The 27013-nt window shown below is 38.6% G+C and overlaps 1 protein-coding gene across 1 annotated transcript in view; it reads left to right on the forward strand.

Moving 5' to 3' along the window:
- The window catches only part of KCNH7 (potassium voltage-gated channel subfamily H member 7), a 503315-nt gene that overhangs the window by 295564 nt on the left and 180738 nt on the right, over positions 1–27013 (forward strand). Inside the window, exon 3 of the mRNA XM_075529404.1 lies at positions 18672–18827. Within this exon, the coding sequence (XP_075385519.1) occupies positions 18672–18827 (156 nt within the window). The remainder of the gene's footprint in view (positions 1–18671; positions 18828–27013) is intronic.

Genomic DNA, 27013 nt, shown 5'->3' on the forward strand with positions numbered 1-27013 from the left:
AGCAGAACATTGATCATTAAAATTAAAAATTACATATTGGGAATGCCAACACAACATCTTAAAAACGTTAAAAAGTCATTATAAGCAATCATTTATTTTATATCCATTACATACATTCCACTTACCTTCAGTGGCACATTTTTTAATGCTCAGAAACTATTCACATGCGCCTCTCAAGCTACTCGTGGTGTTACTTTCTGGTTTATTCCCGACCTTGGACTCTTTAAATTATCTGAGTCGTTTTCATAGTTTTTGTTGTTGTTTTCATTTTAGGAAAAAGTGTTTTTTTTTTCTCAATTTGGCTTAGATTTTTTTCATACAAGTGAACAGTCATACAGATTTGTGGTCAATTATTTTTTCTTGAAATCAATTGTGGTGCTTTTTTAACAACATTGAGGTTTCTCTGGAATATTAGTTATTTTTAATTTTTAAGATATTTTATTTTGCTGTTTCTTTTTTTACTTCTCTGTCTTTAAACAATAACCATCTAATAAATAACCTGCCTCCCAGATATGCATTTCACCGTGTCATGGATTGTGATCGTGCTAATTTTGTTTTTGTTACTAGATTGTGCTGCGGCAGTTTTGATCCATGGCTACCCTTGGTAGGACAGAACAGAACGTTGTTGGATTCTCTGCTCTCTTCGCGATTGTGGCTGTGTTTTAGTGCCTTGCGCTAGTCACTGTGCCAGCCTATCACATTCCCATCTCGTGGAGCATCTTCCCCTTTTTCATGGACCACCTACTTTATCAGGCATAATGTCCTCCAGGGAATGGTCACATGCCCAAAGTACATGAGACACAGTTCTGACACCCTCACTTCTAAGGAACCATCTGGCTGTACTTCCCATTACAGAGATGTGTTCATTCTTTTAGTGTTTCATGTTATATTTAATATTATTTGTCAACACCATAATTCAAAAGCATGAGTTCTTCTTCAGTCTTCTTCTTAATTGCACAGCTTTCACAAACATTCATGACAACTATTAAAAAACACGTGGCTTGGGTCAGGTGCACCTTAGTCCTCAAGGCAGCATCTTTGCTATGAACACTTTAAAGAAATCTTGCGGAGCAGACTCACCCAGTGCAATATGCTATTTGATTTATTGACGTTGCTTCCATGGGCATTAATTGTGAATACGAGGGGTACGACCCCTCAAAAAACCATAAAAACCTCTGCTGGCCATGGCTTTTGTCGTGTGCATTCTTTCTGCTAGGTTAGCATCCAGCAGCTCACTCTGAGCTAGTGTACCACCTGGTCACAGTGAATTTTTTCATAAAAGTAGTTTCCCTCCAACTTCAGTTTTTGCAGCGGCTGATTTGAGAGAACAACATGCAGCTGTGAGATTTTGTTTCCTGCTCGGGAAAATGCTGCAGAAACTATTGTGATGTTGAACACAGCTACAAGAACAATACTATGCGGGAAAATTCGAGTGTAAGAGTGGGTTTCTCATTTCCAAAAAGGAGAAATGTTGCTTGATGACAAGCCTCATTCTGGACGTCCATCAACTTCCTGAATGGACAAAAATATCAACAAAATCCATGCAGTTGTACTTGAACACTGACAGCACACCATAGAAGAAATGGGGACGTTCTCTGGGTTCTCTTGCAGCTCGGTTCAGTGAGTTGTAATGGAAGATTCGTAAAGGCGAAGGGTTGATGCAAAATGTATAGCGGGAGTTCTGTCCGACCAGCAAAAGAGCATGAGCTGGAAACGTGCGTGATTTGAGAGAACAGCTCCAAAGCGACCCAGACTGTCCACCCCCACCCAAGTTCATTACTAGTGATGAGACACGGTGCTATTCTTAAGTCCCTGAAAGCAAACATCAGCAAACCAGTAGAAGAAGCCATCATCACCTCACCCAAAAAAAGCTCATGAAGTGAAATTAAAGATCAAGATGATGTGCGTTTGTTTTTTGTTTTTTATGTGAGGTCATGGGGCATTTGGAGTTCATTCCGCCAGGTCAGACAGTTAATTAAGCTTTCTCTTCAGGGGTTCTGAAAAGATTGCATAATAATGTGCAACCAAAAAGGCCTGATTTGTGGCAGATGGGGGACTGGTTCTGCCATCATGACAATGCACCTCTTCACAATATGCCAGTTTTGGGCAAAAAAGCAGCATGCTTCTCTTGCCCAGCACACATCACCCACCTGACCTTGCTGCAAACTTCTTTTTTCCCCTGCAAATAAAGAGAGACCTGAAAGGACAGTGATTTAACGGCATAGGAGAGGTGAAGAAAAAAATGATGAAAAATGATTCCAAGAATGGAATTGCAGATTTGACACGTGTGTTAAGCGTAATGGAGAGTACATTGAAGATAAGGTTGTTTTGTTAAAAAAAATTTTTTTAATGCATCTTGCTTCCCAACACTGAAAGAATTCACACAGTAAACATATTTTGTAAACCCAACTAACTTTTATGAGGGAAAGGGAAGTTTCAGGTACTACAGCCTCAGACAGTACACGCTATCTCAGGAAAGTGCGCAAGGCTGCATGGCAGGGGCATGGGAAAGTTCATGGCTGAAAATGGCCATTTCAGGGGCGCAGAGAAAAACATGTGCAAGGAATACTGATACAGGAGCTCAGAACCTGCGTGCAGAGCCACGAGCATGAAATTTCAAGAGAGTGAGAGGCCTGAGTGCGCATCCATCCAGGCACCGTCGATCGCAGCACACCTGAACAAGAGGGAAGAGAGAGATGGCCCTGCCCCCCTTCCTCGCCTACCCCCTCCCTCGCCGCTGCCTGTGATATTTATCCCCTCCTATAGCCCCTGGCTGCGGAGGCACTGTTGAGGGTATTGACTAATCTTACTGGCTGAGTTTAGGTGCACCTTTGTGATTTCATGTGCTGGTGCCTACTCTGTGCAACCAGGTGGACATCCTTCCTGGGCCTGGTTACTTGAGTCTGAGCATGCTCAGTTCCGGGTTTTCCCCTAGGTGTCTAAATAGTATATCAGATTTCTTTCCAACTCCTTTATTGTGGCAAGGACAGCTAATTTCCGTTTAGTGTAGGCTTTCAGGAGGACACTCCCCCTTTATCCCTAATCTAGCGACCTGTCAGATCCAAGTAAAATTGTATCCTTGACAACTTCAATCTTTAATCTATATAGCCATTATGCCTATTTTTGGTTTAGTTATGAGAATTTTCGTTTTATGTTGAGATGTAATCCATACTGAAGGTTATATTATTTTATTTTCATCTGTATGTGCTTCAAGTCCTCTGCACTTTCAGCAAAGAAAGTTGTTAACAAATTGTCCTCCACTCCCAATGCCACATTCTTCACATTGTTACCATTTAGAAAATCATTTTCTTTTCCACTGTTCAGAATGAAATATATTTTATTCAACTCAAATACCTAAAAAAATTATCCTTATAAAGTCATTTATCTTATCCAATTACCTGACACCCAAATTTGGTCCCGATTAAGATTTATGTCAATCTATACAGAGACAAATGAAGTGCCACATTAGTATTATCTGACCTAATTTTGTAAATGTGTTTTGTCTTATTAAGCACATATAACTGATTTGTGTTATCCTAGACTGGTTCCTTATTGCCTTTTTCTATCTCTTTATTCTTTAAATGCCGAATGTCTGCTTACCAAGATTCTACTTATTTTCCTTGTCTGGTAATATTTTATCTTCTATCCAGGAAGAAGCTTTAAAACATTCAAATGGGTGATTTAAGGAGTTTAATGGAGTCTGAGAGGGTTAAGTATCCTGCAGTCTGTCTTTTCTGTCTCTCCAACCTCTTGCCGAATATTCCTAGCATTTGCTTCAAATTCACTCAGAATCCAGAGAATAAAGGAGTTCTTTCACAATCTCTCCATTCAGAGTAGGAGAAGGGTGGAGAATGAAACTGGAAGAGCAAACTGAAGAAATCTAGTAGAGATAGCAACGTTACCTACACTCCCATCTCAATTCCTTCATGCAAAGAAGTGCACTGGAAGTAATAAATGTTCAACGTTTCTTTCCTTCCCACTACACCCTGCCATTCCTTATGGGGGTGGAGTAGGACTAGCAATGAGAAGGATGAGGCTGTCTGCTCCTGTAAAGAATGAAAATCTCAGAAGCCCACTGGGGCCCTTCTGCTGCCTTGAGTCACAGTCAGTTCAATAGCAGGGTCATGAGAGGTTCTGATTCCATGGCAGTGGATATTTTCTGGAGGGGCTGGGGGGTGTAAGCTTTGAAATATAGTCACTATCTCTATATTTGGCCAAGGATCCCACATCACTTTGACATCTGAGATTAGTTTGGAAAGTGTATCCATTTTCCATTAAGATGCAACTGGTTGTCACCACACTGGTAAGCCATTGATAACATCCACATGAAGACATTTTGTAATATTTTTTTCTTGAGTGCAGCTCTTTGAAAGTGAACTTTTTAAAGAAGACCACTGGAATCCAAGACTCCAATCTCCTGTCCACATTTTGGCACAAAGTCTTATTATCTTTCTCCCGGATTCTCACTAGAGGGGCCAAACATTGAGTCCTTCCCTGTGATTTTTAACACTGAGGCTAGAATGTAGTGTCTGATTCTTTTCCTTTCACAGATGATAGTGAAATAATGGAATGGAGTTTCAGAAAATTATTCTCACCCTAAAGCGTTTCTTTTTTGTTCTTGATGATGTCAAGTTGCAGAAGGATTTTATATTATTTGCATGTTAGATTTTATTAGCTGTGATTTCCTATTTAACCGTTTCTATAAATATTATTCAATGACCTAGGTTACATTTTGCACTTGGTACCAACATTCCCATTATGGTTGTTCTGCTTCAACTAATCCAAATTCCCTGGACAGCACCCTCTTTACTCTCATTTTTACTTGAGGCTAAATGGTCACTGTTTGGTCTCATACAGATGGATTTATTTTGGTTGTTTGTTCGTTGGGTTGGTTGGTTGGTTGTTTTAAAGGAGCACTATACCCATGTATGGTAAACAGAAAGGTGACCTTGGGAATAGTTTTAGTGCCAAGTTGACAGACTGTTTCAGAACAATAGTCTCCAGAGCGCCTCTAATCACTATTGGTTTGTCCAGTAAGTCTGACTTTTTTTTTAAGAAATAGAATTTTGTTCTACATTTTGCTCCCAATTTATCTGGGATAATCTATAGTGTTCCTGATTAAAACTATGTAATTAGTAGCTATCTCTGGTAACCAGTCTAGTGCTTCTGGCTCAGGATAGATTAGGTCATGGTTATAGAGGCAATTAATCCTGTAGACTAGTTTCTTCTTTGAGTTTTTAATTTACATCTTTCTCTTTTGCTCCAAAATAGTAGAGACTAATAGTTTCATCTTAGGTGTCCACTTACAAACTTTAAGACCCCAAATGCTACTTATCATGCCGGCATATACAAGTAGACCATAAATTTCATATAGTATGTTGTGCAGATGGACCATTTTTTCCCAGGGGACTATGGCCCTAAACGTTCAAATCCTTTAATAAATTATGAGAAGTCTATATTTGGTTATGTCTGGGAAGTATCTGTAACTGCATCCTATATGCTTTATTACATATATGAATATGTTTAGTACACACAATCATGTATATATTCATGCCTGCACACACTTATACCTTGCTATACACATTATATGCATACATGTAACCTTTAGTTATTTCTCCTGTTGATACAAAAATAATTGTATATATTATATAGCATTTATCAATAAGGTCCTTTAATCTTATGTATTTCTTAGTGTCATCATTTGCTTGGTCAAGTTGTGCACACTTCAGTCACTTTGGGTATTGTCGTTCCCATTACCAAAAAGAACAAGTCTCTTGAGAGCGATTCCCACCTCCTCACCCTCCCATGACTGGTAACAACCAAAAGCTCTTGATTTTTGTATGCATACTAATTTTGCCTTCTTATAATAGCGGGATTATCCAATATCTGTCTTTTTGTGCTGGATTTATTTCACTCAGCATAAGGTATTCTTAGACTTATTCATGCTACAGGATGTTTCATAGATTAATTTTTCTTTATAGCTGGTAGTACTCTGTTGTATGTATATCCCATATTTTGTTTATCCAATCATCTACTTATGGAAATGTTGATTTATTTAATAGTTTTGCTATTATAAATGATACCACAGTGAGCTAGGTGTACTATGTCTACTTGTGACCCGGTTCATGGATCTCAAAGTCATATATCTAAGAGTAAGACTGCTAGAATCTGAGGCATTTCTATTTACATTGTTGAGGAAGACTCACATGATTTCCCATAGTGACGGGACCACTTTACACCAACACTAGCAATGTACGGTTCCACATTTCCCATACTCTCCTCTCTCTCTCTTTTACGAGTGCTAATTTTGCAATTGTATGGCTTTGATTCATATTTCTTTAATGTGTATAATTGCACACATCTTTATTAACCACTTGTTTGTCCTCTTGGATGAAGTATATATTCATATGCTTTGCCCAATTTTTGACTAGAATTAATTGAATGACTAGTATTTTAGTTCTTGAGTTTATTGAAGTTTTCTGGGTGTTTTAGAGATTGGACTATTATCATATATATTATTTTCACATATTTTTCCTATCTAAATTATTTTTTTAACTCTTTTGATAGCATCTTCTGATAAGCATAAGTATTTAATTTTTAGGAAGCCCTAGGAATCTAATTTGTCTTCCATTGCTTGTGTATTTCCTGTTGTGTTTTTATTGCAGTTAGAAAATTCAGTCTTATACTTTTATCCCTGTACAGTAGAATCCCAGACCCCAACATGAATCTGTTCTAGAAGGAGCGTGGAGATGAGATGCAATCAAGTTCCAAATCAATTTCCCCCATAAGAAATAACTGAAAACGGATTAATCCATTCTCGACCACCAAGTTTTTCCCCTAACCTTTCCTGTTTATACAAAACTTTATACAGAAGTTTCAAAGTAAAGAAGTTCAGAGTTAAATAATATAATTTAAATAAAAACAACATTTAAAAAGTTTTTTAACAACTACAGAATAGCCCATACCTTGAGATGGACACGGGTGTGGAGAGGAGGGATGGAGAGGGAGTCATTTGGAAGGGGAATCGCCTCCCGTCACATCAACTGGAGGCTGCTTCTCAGGAGTTATTTTCCCTTCCTTGCCCTTTTTCACTAAGACCTTGCTGGCATTCCCTTAAAAAAATAATCTGTCTAATGTTCTGTTGGCATTTCCTTAGCTGTTTTCTAGAGGAGTTTACTAATTATCATCAATAATATTGCTAAAACGGTTAGCCAGTTACTTATCATGATGATTTTTTTTTATAAAACTCATTCTTAGAATCCATGGTTTTATCCCAAAACAGTACATAAATCCACAAAAACTAAGAAAATGACTGTGTAGCACAACACATGGAACACAGCCGCAAAAGGTTTAAACAACGCATACTAACAACGCCATCTAATGCCGAGTGACTGAAACACGAACTGTTTTTGTTTATTAAAATCACGTGCTTCAGGTCGCAATCTGATGTTTTGTTTGAGCTCCGATGCAATGTTTTCACGACTTTTCACATCAAAATCAGATATGTCAAGTACTGACGCTGTTGAGCACTGGGGTTCTACTGTGTTATTTTGTTCAGAAACCTCCTAGTTTCAGTTTTAACGTTTAGGTCTTTGATCCACTTTGAGTTAGTTTGATGTATAATGTTAGGTATGAATCCTACTCATTTTCCTACAAATGGACATCCAGTTTCATGAGTCCTCTTGGTTAGAGACTGCTTTCTCCCCCTTTGAGTGCTCTAAGCCCCCTTTGTCATGAAGAGAACTATGGACTTACTTCTGGTTCTTCCAGTCTGTTCTATTAGTCTATGCATCTGCCATGATCAACTGTCAAGTTGTTTGGATTACTGTGGCTGTGTAATACATTTGGGAATGAGGGTGCCATCCAAAGAGTTTTTAGCTTCTTTCTTCTCAATATAACACATGAGAGGCGATTCTTACTGGTGGTTTTATCGTCTCTATTGGAATCTCCCCATTCTGTCCCTTCAATTTCTTCCCCAGATTTTCTTTACCATTGGATGATGAAAAGAGTCTCCCGTGACACCAAAAAGCTTCTCCCATTGAGTCATCAGAGTAACTGAAATGCTTCCGTTAGAAAGACTCCTCTGACATGGAACTTTATCGCCAGATGGCTACAGATTACTTAGACAGGGTACCATGTTAGCGCAGAGTCGGTGATCAGCTTCACGGTCCTCAGGCAAAAATGGACAGCCATTGGCTGCTAGAGAGAAGCTCCTGTTTAGAGAAGCTAAGGGCTTAACCTTTGGCTGATGGAATTAACTCCAACTTTCATGAGGAACAGATCTCCAGACATGGATAAAGCCAGAGGAGCACAGGGCTTCTCTGACATAAATTCTCAGACTCAGACTTCCGTGCTAAGATTTATGTCCTTATCTAAAAATTAAGCCCCATGTAGCTCAGCATGTGCTTAAGTAAAACTCTTTTGATATATAGAGAGGCAGGCGAATTTCCCTAAGGAATAAAACCTCGGAGTTCAGAATTAGAGGCAAGATCTGAAGAGGCAACTGTCTCACCAGAGGCTAATAGGATAGAGGTAACAGGTGTTCAGTGAGAGGCCCATGAGGAAAATGGGTATAGCACAAGCACATTTCACCTTCTCAGTTTCAAGGCTTGGTCTTATCTTTTTCAACCTATAGTTTATTGGATACAGAACTCAGAATTATCTGTGATATTTCCTCTATGATAATAATAGCCAACACTTCTCTGAAGTACAAGGGGAAATTTTAAAGTTTTTTCAGATATTAGTTCATTTCATCCTGGAGATGCAGCCACAGAGTCGCTAACACCATCAGCCCCAGTTTGCATCGGAGGAAACCAGCTCTCAGAGCAGTGAAGTACCATCCCAGTGTGCACTGGAGGTGAATGTTGTGTGCACGGATGAGATCCTCTCCATCACGCCTCTTTTCCTGTGTCTCAGAGTAGAGTTGAGCTACAGCGAGCACGACTCTATTACTTTGAGAAGACAATAGACTCGATCATGAGTCCCGGTGTGGGTTAAATATTATGATAACTAAAGGGAGCCGGAGTGAATTTGAAATGAAACCTCACCTTCTTGCTGGGTAATTGTGCACATATTGCAAAATATATTCAGGGCAAGAGGGACCATCGCAAAGCAAAAATCCCCACCATCTCTGTGCTCCATGCCCGTGCTCCTGGTGGCACTCCGGAGCAAGGACCATCTGGAGCAGCCTCATGCCCCAAGCTTGTGAGAGGGGCTTCCCCACCAAAGCTGGTCAAGCCAAACACTGCCAAGAGGAAGAAATGTCCTGTTGTCATTCATTTTCCTGGGTAGATCTTTCCTGTTCCTTTGCTAGTCTGTGAAAATATTCCAGACATCGGGAACACACGAATAAAAATATCAAGGTACAGAGATCAAATAAGATGTTATTTGGGGGAGAGGAAAAGAGGGCTGGATTAATAACATCGATTGCACCTCCCCCACCCACCCCTATTTTCTGTTACTTTTGTCCTTGACATGCACACATGTGGTAATTTTTACTTAAACAGATCTATGCCCTTTACAGAGGGTTCTTAGAAGAGGCCTGAGCCATTTTCAATGATTCACTTGTTTTAAAACTTGCCTTTTTCTGGGCTGGATGCATGGTTGTTGTTATTGTTGATATTTGCTGAGGGCCCACCCTGAATGGCTATAGAGCCATGCGTGGCTAAGGTCATGCCCACCACCTAGAATTAGGTGGAAAGGAAAGCTTCACTGGGTGCGGGCAGATTCTGCATTGGTTCAGCAATCTAGACTGGATCCCCAACCCTCTCACTGCATGGCTCGGTTGTCCTTTCTTTTGGCCTTCTCGTCTATAAAATGGGGACGTTGCTGTTTGCATCATGAAGGTTCTTTTGGAGATTAAATAAGAAAAAGTATAGCAAAGACAGCATAATGACTGGCATATAGCAATGCCCGGCTGCCTGACCTGCCTCGCCGCACAATGTGTACCCCTCGTAACCAGGGAAGACGCAGCTTAAGTGTACTTCCTATGAGTGCATATGGGTCCCCTGCTCTGGCACTCTAGCACACTACTAGTGAAGTGAATTCTGCTTTTGAAAAATGATCCCTTTTATACTTAGTCCAGCTCCTACCATTTCTCTTATACACAATAGGTACTCATTATATACCAGCTAACTGTACTTACTTGAAATATGTTTTACTCATTCTCAGGTATGAAATAGACTCACATTATTTGTTTGTTATCACTCCAAAGTTGCACGCACATACACCATGAACAGAGCATGCATGGCCTTGTCTGGTCTCAGCACTGCCATCTGTGCAGTGAGGAGCTGACCCCAGGAGTCTGCTATTGTATTTACCTTAACAGTGGGGTGCACATGACCCTGGCTGTGGCCGATTTGTTCATTTTCTGAGTCAGCTCAGGCAGTTCAATGTTAATTCAATTTGGACCAATTAAAATTTTGTTATGCCAGCTTACTTTAGTTATATTGGAGGGTTGATATCATGATTAGGTGCTGGGACTAAATAAATAGGTATATAGATCAGTGGTTCTAAACCTGTGGGCCGCGACCCCTTTTGGGGTTGAACGACCCTTTCACAGGGGTGGCCCAATTCATAATAAATTTACAGTAGCAAAATTACAATGATGAAGTAGCAACAATAATAATTTTATGGTTGGGGGGGGGCTCACCACAACATGAAGAACTGTATTAAAGGGTCAGGGCATTAGGAAGGTTGAGAATCACTGATATAGATAAAGAAAGTTGAATCATAGTATTTACATGAGTGTAGAAACCACAAAATATTAAAAGTTATGACCGATGTTCCTAACAGTCCTAAATCATAAACATAGACTTGGTTTATTGGAAGTCCAAGTGTAGCAGTACTACAAATGAGCTTCAGCTTGTATGAATTCCTATTTTCAATACACTCGTTCATGCTAAAGTCAAACAGCAGCTAGGATGGGGAAACAGGCAATCAAAATAGTGCAGCTAAATAGGGTTATAGTTAGGGTTAGGTTTAGGGTTAGTGTAGGAGGTAAAAAATAGTACAGCTAAAGAGAATATCTGATTTGTGAGTCAAGCAAGTCTACATTTTTTTCTTTCTAGTTTCAATCTTCTCATAATTGCACAGTGGTTTATCTACTATAGAAAGCCATCTAACCTTGCTTTTATCAATACTCCAGTTCAAAAGTCTCAAAAGAACATCTGAACATATAAAATCCAGCAAAAAAGGGTTTTAATATAAAAGAGTGGAACTCAACAAATAATTATAAGCTCAAGTGCAGACACGTTTTGAAAATGAAGGGCATGATTCCTAAAGCACACAGTAGAAAATATTGTCTTACGCAGGTCAGCTTATTTCAGAGTCTCTGGGGAAAAATTTCAATGGGTTATTGAATTATGAATCTATGTTTTAAAATGTGATTACTGCTCATGCTATGAATTGCTACTATAATGCAAACAAAAAATGACCAATATCTGTTCAATGTAGAACAAGCTTATAAAGAAATCACTAATGCAAGCTATGTCATCGAATATGACAATGCAATTTTGGTTGGGTTCTGGGGCTCAACCTGAACTAATATCATGTAAAATGTAGGTATCAAGTTTTGGGAATCACCTTTGGCATTTTCTTTCCTCTTCTACCCCATCCCACGGCTGCCTTCTGCTCCTAGCCCATCCCACCACGCAGCTCAGTGACCCATCACATCGTGCAGCTCAGTGACCCATCACACCACGCAGCTCAGTGACCCCATCACACCACGCAGCTCAGTGACCCATCCCACCATGCAGCTCAGTGACCCCATCCCACCACGAAGCTCAGTGACCCATCACACCACGCAGCTCAGTGACCTCTGGGAGTTGCTTTCCTCTGCTCTGAGGGTGTCTTTAAACCAGAGAGAGATTGATAAAATCCAGGGCTTTGCCAATGACATTCTAAGGCGAGATCTTATTACAAGTTTCTCTAAAATAATACATTATTATTAAATCCAGGAAATACTGTATTAAACAAAAGACACATGCTTGTTTAGTAGAAGCTTTCAGAAATCTTAACGCCCTCCTGCACTCATATCATTAATCAAAGGGCAAACAAAAACAAAACTAGTTTATACCAACTCCACCCCGACTGGTGGCGACGCCAGGTGCGCGTGCCGCATAGGCCCGTGATCCGTAGCGCTTTCCAAGCCGTGACCGTTCCGGATAAGAGAGTGGCACGGGCCAAGGTGAAATGGGGTGCACGTATAGGGGAACTTCAAAAAGTCTGTGGGACAATTGAAAAAAAATTCCATTCCATTCAAGTGCCTTTACACGTGGCATTTCCAAAATGGCATTCCTGTAATTATAGAATGTCTTCTCTGTAACGTCTACTGACTTCTCACTCTTTGGGGAACATTGATGTAGGAAATACACTAAAGGTTACTTCAAGACTAAAAGCTCCATTTTACCACGTTTGTGAGTATGACCTTTGTCTTCTCTGACATAAAATGTCCTCATGATAAATTGTGACACAGAAAATATTAAAAAAATAACCACTAGTTGCTGTCGAGTCAATCCTGTATGTATTAGAGTAGACTGTGCCCGTGCGGCTTCTCATTTTATTGTGGTCACCGGGTCAGTTCCAACCCACGGGCACCCTACACACAAGAGAACGAACTAACACCCCCCCACACCCCACCCCCGGCCAGAGCCCTCCTGGTGATGGTACCTATGCTTGAATCCGCAGTGACAGCCACTATGTCGCCCATCCTGTTGATGGCCTTCCTCTTTATTCACGGCTCCTCCCCTTCGTCAAGCATGATGTCCTTCTCCAGGGACTGGTCTCTCCTGACATGTTTTCCGTAGTGGAACTAAATCTGCAGCGCTTCAACTTGCCTCCTTTCAAGCTTTCAACTCCCATTCAGAAAAGTGTGGCCAATGTTTAATTGCTTAATGGTTAATAGGAGCAGTAATAAGTTGCAAGGGGAACACCCCTGGGTATTGCACCCCTGAATTTTGCTACTTTAGAAGTTACCTAAAAGAAGGAGAGTGAGGAGGAGGAAGAGGAGGGGGAGGAGGAGGAGATGGAGGAGGAGGAGGAGGAGGTTACCTAACAGTTTTATAATCCACAGGGACAGAAGAAATAGAGGAAATAAACCAATGGCCTTGTCCTTGAGAAGTTAGGATATACGTGTGTTTAGACATTAGATGAGACGCAGAAATGTGGTGAAGTGAGACATGGACAGTGTAAGATAAGAAATAACAATAATATATAATTGTACAAGGATTCATGTGGGTGAGAGTGTGGGAGAGGGGGAAAGAGCTGATACCAAAGCCTCAAGTAGAAAGAAAATATTTTGGAAAATGTTGATGGTAACATATGTACAAGTGTGCTTAATACAATTAAATAATGGATTATTATAAGACTTTTAAGGGTTCCCTCCCAATAAAATGATTAATTAAAAAAAATAATAATATGTCCTTATTCAGACCCGCTCGCTGTTAATTAAGTTGATGTTTAATACACCTTTTTATCTGGAGACTTTGGAATTAACCTGATGAGTTCACCTCTGTGTCAGTCTGGGTATGCTAGAGAAACAAATCCATGGACACATATATGCCTACAAGAAAGAGATTTATATACAAGAGCAACTGAACATTGAGAAAACATCCAGCCCAGTCCAGATTAAGTCCATAAATCCAATATTAGGCCATATGTCCAATATTAATCTATAAAGTCCTCTTCAGACTCATGAAACACATGCAATGACACTGAGTGCAGAAGATCATAGACCAATGGGTAGAAAGTCTTTGGATCCAGTATATTGGAAACATCTCAGCGCTGGCAGGGGTCTCTCTGTGGCTTCTCGGGCTTCTGAGCTCTGGTTACGTCCATATGGCTTGTCTTCTGCAATGTCTCCTAGGGAGTCACAGAGAGGGAGAGAGGTGTCTTTCACCTCCAAGGAGGAAGTGCCAGATTTCCCAGAATTCTCAGGAGATGGCAATGCCCGCACAGGAGTCTCATTGGCTATCTCTAGATTGACAGCCTAGACTCCACCCCTACACTCCTAATCCTTAAATTGACACCAGATTGGGTCACTGCCACAATGCTCCTTAAAGGTTGAATGGCTCATTTCCTCTACCAAACCTTTGGGAGAACTTTGACCAGGATTTAAAGTTGAAAAACAGTTTTCTCCCACCCTAGTTAATAATAAGGCAGGAAGACTTGTCTTTCTACTGCCACAGAGAGTTAGAGTCTTGGAAATGCACAGAGGCAGCTTTACTAGGCCCTGTAGGGTCTCTGTGAGCAGCATTGCCTAGATGGCAGTGAGTTTGAGTGAGTTCATATTGTCGACCACACTAGTAAAACCCATGGCCATCAGTCAACGATGATTGCTGTCTACCCTATGGGTTACAGAAAAGAACGGACCACAATGAGGTTTTCTTCCCGGTAATCTTTGTGGAAGCAAGTAATGGGATCTCTCTTCCACAGCACCACTGGGTGGGTTTGACTCACTAACCTTTCAAATAGTAGCTAAATGCAAGCTGTTTCTGTGAGTCAGGGACTACCATCATAAAACAGCCACAACATTCCTCTGTCACCTGTTGTCCAGCTGCCGCATTCAGCTCTTCACGTGCATTGTTTCTCTTCACATTCCTGATAACGCAGTGAGGAAGGGTGCTGTCTCTCTCTTTCCCCTGTTACTGAAGATGTCCTTGAGGAGAGCTGAAATCCTTCCCCAAGCTCACTCAGCTAATAATAGTGGATCCAGGTCGGCCCACGCTCTAAGGCCAGGGGCTTACCCATCAGGCTCTACGGAACCACGTATTTAACCTTTCCTGTCTCTGGCACTGCTGCAACACTTTTTTAATATTTCAAGTCAGTTCAGATCAGAAGTAATTCAAAATAAACCATTCATGCGGTGGACACTTCGGGCAACGCTCATATGATCACATGACAACCAAGATGGTGTAAATTAGCCAAGTTCCAGTTTTCAAATACATTTTGCCTGCGGACTCTCAAAGTATAATTCTAATCCCATGTTATCCATAAACTAAATAAATAAACAATTTATGTGATTTAATTGTTACCAATTAGTACATTATAGCCGTAAATGCTGGTGATTATTATGTTAAGCGTGTTTCTGTAGTCCACATGTATTATCAGATGTCCTGCCAATGTTTTGCAAGCGAAGACCTTTGTTTATAATACTTCTTCAATAAAAAGCTTATTAACGTGAGTTTCTCTAATTTACTTTTACTTGGCTCGTTAGGGATTAGGTCGGAAAGTGTGAAATAAGAAATGTGGGATACCTTCACCGCCTCCCACATACAGGAATCTTAAACCTGCTGCCTCCCATAATCCCCCATGCTGCTGTGGCCAGGCTACAGGCTCATGTCCTCTGGACAATTTTGCATGAATTGTTTCACTCAAAGCGATATTGGGAAGAAGCCAACATCCCACCAAGGCCAAGACTCCTTAGATTAGACACTTAGTAACTAACACTTGTTAATTTCAGGACATAGGCTGACCCTGTGAACACACACTATATAGGAAGATGAAACATCTTTTTAAGCAATTCCAAAGAGGAGTTCTGGCCTTTTGTTTTCCAGTGCAGCTAGGGATATGCCATTGATTTATTAATAAAGTGATAACTTTCCTGATTATTCAGATTATGCTAAATATGCTTGATGTTTCCACAGTAAAAATTACTCATTGTACAAACTTGATAAGTGAGCACTGTTGCTCCTGAGCCGCCTTTCCCACGTTGAGAATGTTTTCACTCAAGGTAGAAAGCACAGAAATAAATCTTCATCGAACTAATAGTTGAATAATTACCTAAAAATATGTGAGCATAGGATGATGTTATTGTAAAAAAACAATTACTTACCAAACACTATTAATCTCATTTGAATACAAGATTCATTTTATACTGTCTGAACTTGCCCCCACCACCCCCTCAAGTTTTTTCTGTTGGCTTAGTTATTCATAATTGAATGTGCATATTCTCCTTTTTGATCACTAGATGACTGTGTTTATTCCTCTTGCTTCTCAACGTTACTTAGAAATATATTTACTGTCACATAGTCATGACTTCTTAGGATATTATAAATTTATAAACATGATTTCATGACAGAATTTCTGTGTGTTTTAGAATGATACAAACTATTATATCTTGGTCTATAAAAATATATTTGATTTCCCCTTCATCTAAATTCTATGCATCTCCTTTCAGTGTTTTCTTTCCAGAAAACTATGCAAAATATTTGGAGACATAAAATCGCAAAAACAGTAGAGAAAAATGTAAACGAGAGTCGTCAGTTGACTTCAGAGGAGTGGTCTAACATTTAACAGATGCGTGCAGGGAGCTATGATAGTGGGTAATAAACCCCAATCACTTACACTTTTCCATGTGCTATGGAGTCAATGCACATGAATTGTTCTCTAATCTATATTATATATTTCTTATTTCTAGCTAGTACATTTATGTTTTAATATTGAAAACATGATTTTGTTCCTTATCTCCAAAAGCAAAATTACTCTGCTCTATTACAAACCTATTAGAATATCTCCACATATTTAACTTTTTGATTTTTCGAAAATCTGTTTAATGTTTTGTTATACAATCAGCAAATATACTACAAATGCCAAAAGATTCACAACTGCTAAATAGCAAATCTGTGAATTCACAATGATATTCTAAATGATCTAAGAAATGTCATTTTAAGTGGTAAAGTCAATATGTATTTTGGTTTGTGAACCAACTACGTAGTGGCTATTTCTGTCATCTCTGTTTAACCAAGTGTGTATTGCGATGCTTGGCTTAAAATGCTTCTATTTTTAGTTCTAATGGAACAGTCTTAAATTGCTTATGTTCTGTTTACTAAAGTCATCCCGCTTGTTACCATGGAAACTATGACTAGTCCTCCCGCTATTTTATTAAGTCGAATGAAGATAAAGCTGAAGATTGGGAAGGTGTAGCATGTCATATTGCAACTTATTTTTCCAATATGTGCAAAAACACATGGCTACATTTACATGAATTATGAAATATAATATAAATAAAAAATTAACTTCAAATTAGTGAAGTTATCAGCCTTTGAACACCTTGAGTTATCATTAGCACACACACAACTCTTACTTTAATCTATCTTATAAAAGTTGATTTGTAAATCAGATTTTGGGAAATTAGAACACACTTACTGAAAGAAAGAATTTTATAAATAACAATGAGATCTTCAGGCTTACCCTCAAGGTCCATTCAACCTGCGCTGTCCTCAAAACTATAATAATATTAGCAATAACCTTGGTTTTTAGCTCTGGCAGCACAAGCCATGTTTCAGGAAAGATAAGGAAATAGAGTTTCCACATACTTTGTTTTAATAGTCAAAGCTTGCATAGGACCAACGTTCAAAATGGTTGGCTTTGCAGACCTTTGGACTCTCCTGTCTTCATCTGCCCTCGGCCAGTACTTCCGTTCCAAGTGTCCAGGTATCTCCCACTTCCCCTCATCCCCCCCATGCCTGCTCCCTTCCATGCCATCTAGCCTGCTTCTGCCTTTACACCGAACATCCTTTCACTCAAGTCAAGACTGCCTCAGCTGGGAGTAAAGAAAGGAATCAAAATTGCACACTATTACCTGAATGATTAAGAACCCTTTATGAAATGTTCATACTTTAAAAATACAATGACGTTTAACTCAAATGAACCCTTACCCTGAGAAAGGACTGTCCCAGTCACTGTAGCATATATAATCGTGGCGTAACCATGTGAGGGGTCGCTGTGAGGGAACACCCATCTCTAGAAGTCAAGTTCAAGGAGTCAGTCTTTCAATGGAACCATTTTTATAGCTTAGTCAACCTCTCAACTCCAGAATCTTCTGCATCATGTATCTTGAAGTTTCTTTTAGGGAGGGTTTGGTGGTGGTGGATTTTAAATATAAGTTTTTCTTTTAATTCATTTTATTCTCAGGCGATTCTGAGAAAAATATCTTACTATCTTTTTAATTTTTCTTTGGAAGAATATCATCTTTTTGGTTGACTGGATCAAATATAAACAATAATATGGATAAATTTGTGTTCTTACTTAACAAATAGCAAATCAAAGAAAACCATTTTAATATGAGTATGGTAAACTTTTATTTTCACAATTTTTTAATTGGAACTTTAGAGAGTCAATAATGTACTGTTTTATGTTCAAGAAATTAAAGAAGAAAAAGGGATATAATTTGTTTAACAAGAAAATCAAGATGGCACAAATGGATGATATTACCTTATCAAAATACAACTGTTTGTAAACTGATTAATATTTAAACAAAATACATAAAGAAGAGCTAACTTCCCAAAAGAAAGAATTTTATAAATAACAATGAGATTGTCAGGCTTACCTTCAGGTCCTTTTTCTTGAAAGTTAAGGAATTTTAGTTACGTGGAATTTTTGGCCCCTCTACCAATCAATACAGGTGTTGAATATGAAAGCAAATAGGATTTGATACTCTCTTTATCCACACAACAGGACCTGGGTTTGGCAATAATTTATTTTTTTCTTTCAATATTTGTGAAAATTTTAAAGAAATATGCATATATATTACAACATTAAATAAGTATTTTTCAGTGTTGGTGACATTTTATTAGAGAAAACTCTGTAGAACTTCTTTATAATTATGAAACTAGTCATACAGTAAATTGAAGGTTCATTTCTGAGCAAATTCTCATTTTCCCTCTCCCCAGGTTCTACTTTCATTTGTAACACTCACATCATTCCGGTGAAAAACCAAGAGGGTGTGGCCATGATGTTCATCATTAACTTTGAATATGTAACAGATGAAGAAAATGCTGCGTCCCCAGAGAGAGTAAACCCAATATTACCAGTCAGAACGGTAAACCGTAAGTAAATGCAATTTATACTCTTGATATACCGCTACAGTATCTCCTTACTTTATATGTCATATCACTTTGGCTTTCAAAATAGATTTTCACATATTACAATAATTACATATTTGATATCAAAAGAGCAACATTGACCAAGGGACAAAATACAAGAGTTAGGAAAAGAGGTGGAATGGAAACAGAAAACAGAGAAAGTTCGATTTGGTACTTCCTTGTGGAGACGACACTTAGTGAAATGAAACATGTCCATGTATTGTCAAAAAAGAAGGGATCTGCCTTGAAATCTTCTACCAGTTCACAATCGAAAGATGAGAAAAGAATGGACCACTAAAAACTTTATGACTTTTAAGTAAAATAACTTTATATAATGATCTATAGATGTTGTTACTCATCTCTGCCTTAATTTAACAGAGAATTTATCAACTGCCTCCAAAGGAGGCCATTTGATTTGGAGAAACTAAAGCTTATTCAACCAACCATCTATCATTGGTCATTTTCACACCTTCAAAGTTTAGCTATTACAAATAATACCAGAGTAGATCTTGCACGCTCATTTTCATTCCCATGCAAACAACTTTTCAAGGTAGAGTCCTAGTAGTGGAAAGCTAAAGGGAAAGTAGGACAAAGGTAAAGGATATTAGTGTAAGCAATCGTTTTAAGTACTGTCCAAGGTCCTACTGTATGATTTGAGCCATTTTATACTATAAACAGCAATGAATTATCCATGTCAATAAAGAACGCCCATCTTCTTGATTTTTGTCATTCTGATAGCTCTGAAGTAGTTCCTCAGTTAGTTGGGGTTGACATTTTTTCTTATTATGAATGGCATTGATAAATGTAAGCACTTTACACATTTTCTCCCGCTGTCTATCGGTTGATCATACTGGGTTGCTTGCATATTCTATGATGCTGAGCGCCACGGGCCTATTATTTCCACTACCAGCAGGTCACCCATGGCGGGCAGATGCAGCATTGCTTAAGACTAAGACAGGAAAGAAAGATGTGACCAGCTACTTACCAACAAAAATATAGACCATCAAAGCACATTAAACAAGGGAGAGATCATTTCTTTGACAAATGGTGCTGGCAAAATTGAATATCCATCTGCAGAAAAAATGGAAGAGGACCACCATAGGCAAAAACAAACTGAAAATGGACCAAAGACTGAAGTGTAGAGATCATCACTGATAAAACTGGAACAAATTCAAGGTCCCTAATACTTGGCATACACAAGCTATCAAACATAAGCTACTAATGCACAAGCATCTATGCACAGAAGAGAAACTAAATGTCTGTGACCTCCTAAAATTTGGACTGGTTTGTACATCATAACATTTCACCAGAAAAATCAAAAGAGAACCTATCTACAGTGAAATGATATGCCAATGATATGCTTGCTGAAAATAAGGAAAACTTGAAGCACTCGCTGATGATCAAGGACTGCAGGCTTCCGAATGGATCACAGCCTAGAAGTGGAATGACAAAGCTGAAGAAAGCCTAAATCTTCACAACTGAACTCCCTGCTAAGTGAAGAAGTCTTGTAAGTTGTCAAAGATTTCGTCATTCTCGTATCCACAATCAGTGCTCATGGAAACAGTAGTCGAGAGATCAAGCAACTCATTGCACTGGGGAAATCTGCTGCCCACGACCTCTCCAAAGTGTCGAAATAACTTGGTTCCAACTGCTAGCAAGCCTGTGCGTCCCAGAAGGAAGTACACCATCCTCACCGGTGCTGTCTTTCAGGCCATGGTTACAGCCACGGTATCATTCCTTCTTGTCTAGTGTCATCCTCTTTTTGATGTCCCTCCACCTTACCAAGCATGATGTCATTCTCTAGTGCTTTGTCTCTTTCGGTACCATGTCCAAAGTATAGGAGATGGAGTCACTGCCTGTAGACGAATATTCTCACTCGAATGTATCTATCTTTGTGGGCCAATTACAGCACTTCTTCACAGGCCCATTGCCCTTTCATGTCTAGCAATGCTTCTACTTGTTGATAAACAAGCTCAGTTTCTTTCTCCCCTTTGTCTAATTGTTCTCCGAGATAATGTTAAATAGAAATGAGAGCAATGAACATTCCAGCACTCTTGAGAATTGGTGGGCCTCTCGTCCACGCCTTCCACTAATTAAGATGAGTTGTATGTGTTTTATCATTCTAAGAGTCTATTTATTCCTATTTACTGGAAAATGAGTGTTAAATTTGTCAAATACCTTTTCAGCATCTGTAGAAAAGGGTGTCCTGTGTTTTCCTTATTGATCTGGTAAATTTGATCAATGGAATATTATTTTGTAACTATTCTTGTGTCTCTGGAACAAGGCCCATTTGGATGATGTATTTCATTTTTAATGTAGTATGCTATATCATTTTAGGATTTGCAGGTTGATATTTCTTAGTGAGTTGATGTGTAATTTTTGTGACTAATAGGAATAATTGTTTTTAATTTATCCTCCTAAGAAACTGGTAGGTTTGAATTGCTGACCCTGAAGTCAGTAGTCCAAAACCCTAACCCACAGTTGTGTGTGTGTGTGTGTGTGTGTGTGTGTGTGTGTGTGTGTAGACAAGCCCTGGTGGGATAGTGGGTTACTTGTTGGGCGGCTAACCTCAAGGTCATTCAATTGAAACCACCAGCTGCTCCTTGGGGGAAAGATAAAGCTTTCTACCCGCTTTAAAGAACTGCAGTCTAGAAACTCACAGGAGCAGTCATACACTATCCTATAGGATTGCTATCAAACATCATTCACTCTATGGCAGTGAGTTTTGTTTTTCATTTGTTGGTTTGTTTGTTTTGAGCTTTATACACTTACAAGCCCTGGTGGGGTAGTGGGTTATGAGTTGCAAGTTGACCAGTTTGAAACCAGCAGGCTTTCTGAGAGAGAAAGAGGAGACTTTCAACTCCCGAAAGGTTTCGTCTCAGAAACGCACAGGGGCAGTTCTAGTTTGTCCTATGGGTATACTGTAAGTCACAGTTGATAGCAGTGATGTTTTGGAACACATTCATACGTGAATATCTGGTGAGAGAGTAGTTTAAAGTAATTGACTGTTCACTGGATGACTGGCCATTCAAATCCGCCAGCGGCTCCACGGAGGAGAGATGTGGCAGTCTGCTTCAGTACTATTTACAGCCTTGAAAATTCCATGTTGCAGGTCTGTGCTGTCGTCCAGCTCTGACTTGGAGCAGATGTGACAGCAGTGGGTTCTGTGTGTGTGTGTGTGTGTGTGTGTGTACGTGTGTGTGTCTATTAGGGCTTTTTAATTCTCATTTTCTGTCCTCTAGACATGTTTTTGTATGAAAGAAGTCTATTAAATCTTGTTATTAGGGCATTTCTCAAAATGTTTCCTTCCCTATTTTGTAGCTTCTGTTTTATGAATCTGCTTGCTGTGTTGTTTCATACTTATATTGCATCATTTCATATTATTTTCTCTGCAGCCATGAGCATTATAATGCTGTAGCCTCTTTATTTAATCATTTCCTCTTATATTCTACTAATCTTACATCGTGATAGATGTTGTGTGGGATTTTTTTCCTTTCTTGAGAGAGAAATGGTTATATTTTGAAACACCTCTTAATCTTTCTTTGCTTTTAATTTGTTCATTTGTCTATGGCATGGAGTTAGGTTTTGCTTTGTTACCGATCAGAAACGGTAATTTTTATTGGAAATAAATGTACTGGGATTTATACTTACTTATATAATTGATGTATTTGATCTTATTGCTTGCATATTATTCTACCTTAAATTTGCTAGACATTTTGTCATCTGTTTTGTTGTTGTTGTTGTTCTGGTTTATAGTGTTTCGTTTTGGTTTTTTGTTCCATATTTACCAGAAATAATTTATATAATGTCCTGAACGTATCCTTCTTTTTCTCAAACAATGTAGTTTGATCTATAACATTGGCTTGTAATTCTTTTTCCTTCTTCCCAGTGTAAAAGTTTTTATTCAAAAGATTTTGATGCAATAATATTACCACAAAATACTATTATCTTCCTTAGGGCTTCTCTCTGTGCTCATCATTGTGATTGGTCTAACCTTATTCATTTTATTAGGTTTAAATTATAATCTGATGACCACTTGTTATCAACATATTAATCAACTATCTGATTCTATAGTTTCTTCTTCCTCCTTCATCTCCTGTTTTATTGGGTTGTGACATTGTTGTTTATGCCTAGTAATATCTATGTACCTCTGACTTATGTTTTCATTTTCAATGTCCAGTTACTTGGATTCAATGCTTCTTTCTGAGAGATTTCACAACATAATTTTTTATCATTCCCATATTGAATAAAGGCCTACTGGTAAGATAATCTCAGAGTTCTTACATCTTGAAAATATTTTTGTTGTTGCTTTAACACCTGAAGTACAACCTGAGTAGATGTAACATCATTAGCTCTCACTGTACTTCCTGTTGAGCTTATAGTTATTGTTCAACTTTTACCTCTATTGACTGTTGCCAAGGGCTTTGGTGCTACCAGTTTTATTTTTGTTTATTTTTTTAATTTATTTTTTCTTAGTTAAGAATTTATATCTTATCCTCTGAGCCTCAGAAATTTTCAGGAATAAAACACATATGAAGCATAATTTAAGGCAGCTTGTTGTTTGGTTGTTAAATTTTTAGAGGGTTTTATTCTTTCCTGAATTTATTTCCTGGATCCTTTTAAGTACTACTGTACAGCTTCCTATTGTTTCGATATTTGTATTTTGTGTATTTGAATTTCACAGGCATAGTGTCCTTCTCTACCTGTGTTATGTAGATGGGACCACCTCGCTTCCTGAAAGTGAGAATGGTTCGAGGCATTTGTTGAAGGGCATCAAGGAACAGAGCCTTCAGTGTGACCTGCACCTCAACAGGATGGACGGAAGGGATTTCTGATATAACAGTTTTACAGAAAACCGAATTCCTCACATCTGGATCAACAGATAACATCATGATAAACGGAAGCTATCAACATGCTCAAGGATTTAATTTTGTTTGCATATACATTCTCGCTGCCACTGAGTTGATTCTGACTTATAGTGAGTGACCCTATATAACAGGGTAAAACTGCCCTTGTGAGTTTCTGACACTGTCACTCTTTATGAGAGGAGAAAGCCTCATCTTTCTCCTGTGGGCAGCTGGTGGTTTAGAACTGCTGACACTATGGGTGACTTTTGTTTCCATCTGCAATGTCCTGTGAGATGTATTAATGTATTTTCCAGACATTCCACAACATAATTTTTTATCATTCCCATGTTGAATAAAGGCTCACTGGTAAAATAACCTCAGAGTTCTTGTGGTTAGCAGCCCAACCTATAATCACTAGGCCAACGGGACTCCTTGGATACATACATAACCATTGCTCCGGGAAGCAGGAAGCTGGAAATTGAATGACATAGTGAATTGACCAAATCTGCTAGCTAAAGAGAAGGATGTCGCTCTAGAGACTAAGGTGCACATGACGTAAGCCGTGATATTTTCAATCACTTCAAACGTATGTGAAAATTGGCAATGGATACGAAAGGTCACAGAAGAATTCCTGTATTTGAATTTTGGTGGTGCTGAAGAGTCTTGAAGGTACTGTGGTCTTCCAGGGAACAAGCAATCCTCCTTGGAAGAAATGCACCTAGAAAGTTCCTTGGACATAACAAGTTATCAGGAGACTCCAGTCCCTGGAGATGGACATGGGAACATCATGTCTGATGCAGATCAGTGAGCAGGAGGAAGACCCTTGACAAGTTGGTCCTGACACAGTGGCTAAAACAATGACCCTAAAGTAGCATCAATTTTGAGGATGGCTGAGGAAGGGGCAATGTTTTGTTTTGTCGTACATAGAGTTTCTATAAATCAGAACCCACTGGATTGAACCTAACAAGCGCAATGTCATTTTTAGAAGAATCCAGAAGAAACTTGGAATTTAGTGTGTTTCCTAAGATGGAAACCTTTTCTCCATACATTAACAATTAAGAAAAGGAATTGTTATACTGGGCTGCATAAATTCAGCTTTCAAAAGAAAATTTAAAATATAATCCTAAATATCTATGTTGTAAGCCTGAAGGTGAAACTAAATCACAAATATATCAGTTTATAATAGTTTACAGTCTCATTTACTTCTGTCAATATATCCCAACAACAGCACCATATTCCATTAGGCAATATTGGGGCAAATGCATTAATGTGTCATAATAATGTGATGATGACTATTTTATCCTGAACAGCAGCACACCTGGGACAACTCTCTCTCAAAATCACCAATTTGTCAGTCTCCCAGGTGACACGCTTAGAAATAAAATTGAACTGCTGTTTATAAAAAAAATTCTACCATCAAAGGTTTGTTCTTTTAACTTGAGGTTATTTTAGTATCTTGATATGTTCCATGAACAAATTCAGTCAGTATTGAATGATTTCTGAGGGCACACTTCAGGTAGTATGCGTTTATAATGTTTTCATGAATATCAGGAAGATCGTTTGGGGACCTCGTGGTTTAATTTCATTTTTGTTTCCTTAGATTCCTCATTTTCCCCATGGAAGGCTTATTTTTCATGGTCCATCAAAATTGAATAGAAATGAAAAGTGGATGAGCCCATCAACAGCATGGCAATAGTATGAATTTTCAAAATAAAGTAGTTATTTTGAACTAACTATAAATAGAACATTGGAACTTTGGTAGCTTGAATAGAAGCTAATCTTTACAGTATCCTTTGAGGATATAAAACTCAAGCTGTGCAACTTTATGTTTAATAGAAAGTGATTTCAGTAGCATCTCATGTGAAAGTCAGCAAATTCAGCAGAGAATCTGTGCAGTAGACGTGCTCCTACACTGCAGCTGTCACTCACATCCGGGACTCGCTGAGGGAGTCTAAACATGCAGATAAAATTAGTTCCAGAGGATTATTACAAAGGCCTCTTCGTTACCACCAGGATATTGGCTTTGATTGTATTCTATGCTCTGGATTTCCCTTTACTTGGTGTCAGTGTTTGAAGAATTGATTATTAAATCAAGCAGAAACGTAAAAGACAAATTATGCTTGCTAACTTCAGATACAATTCATTTTTTTTACTTGTTTAACAATTCACTATTCTTTTTGCTTAATTATAATTTAACCACCTTTCTAAAATAATACATAAGCTATTTAAAAAATATTTTTCCAAGGGTGGGCATTAAAAGTAACTATAAAGAAAAGAAGGAAGGGAGAGAGGGGGAGGAAGGAAGGACGGGGCTTCTGGTGTGCTGATTTTTGCAGGATAACTGCATCTGAACCTTCAGAATATGCTTACTGTTGCTTCAAAATGTACATTTGGATGGCTGGTTTTGGTTTTTGTTGTTTTTTACTTGAAATTACATGAAATGAATTGTTTTTTTTCTCAAAATTATGGTTTCATAGTTTGGTCTAATAGTTTGGTCTGTAATTTTGTTTTATCAGCTATAGTATCGACTTTAAGAGCCCAGCAAGAGTTTTCTTTTTTTCCTGAATCCATTTTATTGGGAGCTAAGACAGATATATCATTTCATAGTTCAACCACATCAAGCAGTTTTATATAATTGCTGCCACAATCCATCTCAAAACATTTTCTTCCTTCTTGAACTCTTTGATCTCAGCTCCCCTTGATCCCCTCTTTCTCTCACTGTGTCCCCTGGGAACCCTTATTCCACTTTTTAGGGAGCTACCAGCTCACAAGTCAGGCTCAATATATGTAAGGGTACAGTTCCTTTTCTCATCAGCACCTCTCCTCAGCTAACAGGGGTGTAAATAGAAGTTTACGTGCAAAGAAATCGTTGACAGTATATATGAAAAGAAAGGAGGCTAGTTTTAAGTGGTTAACACAATTATCAGCTAACAGAAAGGTCAGTGGTTTGAATCCACCAGCTGCTTCACAAGTAGTCACGTCCAAGAAAAGGGTTATTGTTCTTCATAGATGCCATGAGTTGGTTGTGACGTATAGCCACTCTCCTTACAACAAAAGATTAAAACCACCCTGTCTTCTGATAGCCTCACAATCGTTGCTATGGTTCAGTCCATTGTCCAAGCCTCTGTCTCCATTCACAATGTAGAGAGCCTTCTTCCCTTTAATTGATATACTTTACCAAGCACAATGTCCTTCACGAGGGACTACCCCTCTTGATAGCATGTCCAAAACACCTAATATAAATCTCACCATCCTTTCTTCTAAGGAGCATTCTGTCTGTACTTCTTCCAGAACCGATCTGTG

This window comes from Tenrec ecaudatus, chromosome 13 (assembly GCF_050624435.1).
Source record: "Tenrec ecaudatus isolate mTenEca1 chromosome 13, mTenEca1.hap1, whole genome shotgun sequence".
NCBI classification, from domain to species: Eukaryota; Metazoa; Chordata; class Mammalia; order Afrosoricida; family Tenrecidae; genus Tenrec; species Tenrec ecaudatus.